This window comes from Lactuca saligna, chromosome 8 (genome assembly GCF_052625555.1).
Source record: "Lactuca saligna cultivar CGN05327 chromosome 8, ASM5262555v1, whole genome shotgun sequence".
Taxonomy (NCBI): Eukaryota; Viridiplantae; Streptophyta; class Magnoliopsida; order Asterales; family Asteraceae; genus Lactuca; species Lactuca saligna.
The window spans coordinates 79,512,304-79,515,828 of NC_136424.1; the positions used below are offsets into that span (position 1 = coordinate 79,512,304).

Sequence of the window (3,525 nt, forward strand, 5' to 3'; positions counted from 1 at the left end):
AGAATTCTCTAGGATGCAAAAGTATAGAATAGAATTGTGTAGAACTTTGTATATAGATAAGGATCTTGTAAGAACAATCTAGAATACTCGGGAATATACGAAATCTAGAAACTTCCCTTTGAGGAGGTGTAGGATGCCTATAAATAGGAGGAGGGCTCATTTGTCCAAGGCATCCAAGAAGTTCTTTTGTAAGAAGTAAAGTTGTATAAAGAAGCTCTTTTCTTAGAAGTGTTTCTTATCGTTTTTCTTGCTTCCTTTAATCGTTAATACATCTAAGCCATCGAAGTTAGCCTGACTAAGTCGGAGAAAATACTAAGTGGCGCACGGTGATTGAAGCATCCCGTGACACGTGGTATCACAGCCAGAGTTCGTACAAGCAAGAGATCATGACGACGGAAGCAGGAAGTAGTGAAGTCGCAACCGTGCCCCCTGTCGTCGAGGAGAAAGGAAGAAAGTCCAGGAAGAGGGACCAATCGATAGATGCCTTGGCAAGCTTAGAGAACAAGCTTACAAGGACGGAGATTAACGTCGGTGAGATCCTTGAATGGAAGGATACCGTCGATCAGTTCGTTGCCGAGATAAGTGACACGAGCGATGGATTGAAGGAGACCATCGGTGTCATCAAGGAAGAAGTCCTTGGACTTATTAACACGCTTCGGAATGAGTTTCGTGAGAAGGTAGCTACTCTAGAAGCCGAAGTAAAGTTGTGCAAAGCCGCAATTGCTGGAGGAGCAAGTACAAAGATGACGCCACATGCCGATGCACCTAAACCCCTGAAGTACGGAGGTAAGCGTGACCCTAAACTTCTTGAAGAATTTTTCTGGTCCGTAGAATGTTATTTCAAGGCAATCGGAGTAAAGGACGATAAGCCTAAAATAGACACGGCTGTCCTATACCTATGTGAGAACGCCGCCCTATGGTGGAGGCGGAAGCATAATGACATAGAAAAAGGGCTATACACCATAGAGAGCTGGGATGAGTTCAAAAGGCAGCTCAAGAAGCAGTTTTGTCCCCATAACGCCGAAGATGTAGCAATGAAGAAGCTTCGGGGATTGAAACACGTTGGGTCGATTAAAGATTATGTAGCAGAATTTACTGCTTTAATGCTGGAGTTGCCTGAATTACAAGAAAAAGACAAGTTATTTTATTTCCAGGATGGACTACAATCTTGGGCCTATAACGAGCTCAAGCGAAGGAATGTCCAAGACGTTGATGAAGCTATTGCTGTAGCGGAAGACCTCATGGACTTCCGAAGAGATGCACCGATTAGAAGGACTAGTGGGGGAGATAAAGTTGTGTCAAAGCCGTCACCAAGGGACGATAGACCCGCTGTCAAACCCTCAACTTTCAAAGGAAAGGCGATCGAAGGAGGGACTCGTAAGGAGGTGAAGTGTTATTTATGTGACGGTCCCCATCTAATAAGAGATTGTCCCAAGAAGAAAAGTTTCAACGCCATGGTCTTTGAAGATGAAAATGAAGAAAGGGACGAACAACAACTAAGCTCGATGCGTCTCCTCAACTCGGTGGCTAAGGAAGAGACAAAACCAAAGAAGGGAGGAGGTCTCATGTTCGTGAAGACTAAAATAAATGGAGAGACAACTAAAGCCTTAGTCGATACAGGTGCGTCTCATAACTTTCTTGCTGAAAATGAAGCCAAGAAAAGGAATATTCAATACTCCAAGGAGATAGGTTGGCTGAAAGCAGTAAATTCCCCATCCGAACCCATCGTTGGTGTCGCCCACAATGTGCCCATCGAGATAGGAGGATGGAAAGGAATCATAGACTTAACGGTAGTCCCTATGGATGATTACTGCATGGTGCTTGGGATGGAATTCCTAGATGAAGCCCGACCTTTTTCATTTGAAGATCAAACCATGCGCCTCACCAAGGGATCCTCGATTCACATCGTTCCCTTAGAAAGAAGCAAGGCGAATTCCCGTATCATTTCAGCCATGCAACTTAGCAAAGGCCTTCGGAGGGGCGAGGTGACATTCCTAGCCACATTAAAAGAAGAAGTCGATTTTCCAGAAATGGAGGTACCGAACAAAATCAAGAAAGTGCTTGAGGAATTTAAAGAGGTAATGCCACCGGAATTACCCAAGAAACTACCACCACGAAGAGAGGTAGATCATGAGATAGAATTAGAACCAGGAGCAAGGCCACCAGCATTGGGGCCTTACCGAATGGCACCACCATAATTAGAGGAGCTAAGAAAACAGTTGAAGGAGTTACTAGATGCTGGCTTCATCAGACCTTCCAAAGCTCCATTTGGTGCCCCAGTATTGTTCCAAAGGAAACAAGATGGTAGTCTAAGAATGTGTATTGACTATCGAGCCTTGAATAAGGTAACCGTGAAGAACAAGTACCCAATCCCCTTAGTCGCCGATCTCTTCGATCGACTCACAAATGATCGATGGTTCACAAAGTTAGATCTACGATCAGGGTATTGGCAAGTTCGCATAGCAGCAGGAGACGAGCCAAAGACAACATGTGTGACCAGGTATGGATCGTTTGAGTTCTTGGTCATGCCCTTTGGACTCACAAATGCATCGGCCACATTTTGCACCCTCATGAACAAAATCTTCCACCCGTTCTTGGATAAGTTCGTAGTAGTGTATCTAGACGACATCGTAGTCTACTCAGAAACGTTGGAGGAACACGTGGAACATCTAAGATTGGTTTTTCAGTCATTAAAGGAAAACCAATTGTATGTGAAGATGGAGAAATGCACTTTTGCCCAACCTGACGTAAGATTCCTTGGGCACAAGATTAAGGACGGGAGGATCTACATGGATGAAAGAAAAATAAAAGCAATTTCAGAATGGGAACCACCTAAGAACGTGTCCGAACTACGATCGTTCCTAGGTCTGGTCAATTATTATCGAAGATTCATATCAGAATACTCGGCATGGTCAACTCCACTAACTGATCTACTTAAAAAGAAGGTCGCATGGGAGTGGACGGATAAGTGTCAAGAAACATTTGAGGAGCTAAAGAAGGCTGTAACGAAAGAACCAATTCTAGCATTACCCAATTACTCGAAGCCGTTCCAGGTACAAACTGATGCCTCAGACTTTGCTATAGGAGGTGTTTTGTTACAAGAAGGTCATCCGGTGGCGTACGAAAGTCGGAAACTTAATGAGACCGAGCGAAGGTATCCGATACATGATAAGGAGATGACAGCGATTATACATTGCCTTCGAGTATGGAGACACTATTTACTCGGGAATCGGTTTGTAATTCAAACTGACAATGTCGCTACAAGCTACTTTCAAAATCAGAAAAAACTAAGTCCCAAGCAAGCCCGTTGGCAAGATTTCTTGGCTGAGTTCGATTATGTCATGGAGTATAAGCCAGGGAAGGCAAATGTCATCGTCGATGCTCTAAGTCGGAAAGCGGAATTGGCAACCATCTCCCGGGTAACCTGCTCATTTACTGACCGCGTCAAAGAAGGAATAAGCCATGACCCGTTAACAAAAAGCTTAATGGAGATGGCTAAAAAAGGGAAGACTCGAAAATTTTGGA

General features: G+C 44.1%; 1 protein-coding gene across 1 annotated transcript; it reads left to right on the plus strand.

Annotated features, from left to right (window-relative positions):
* The first annotated feature begins 386 nt into the window (after positions 1-386).
* On the plus strand, positions 387-2,198 carry LOC145009797 (uncharacterized). Its single transcript, XM_078968428.1, has one exon. The coding sequence runs from the start codon at positions 387-389 to the stop codon at positions 2,196-2,198; it is 1,812 nt and encodes a 603-aa protein (XP_078824554.1).
* Positions 2,199-3,525: the final 1,327 nt, after the last annotated feature.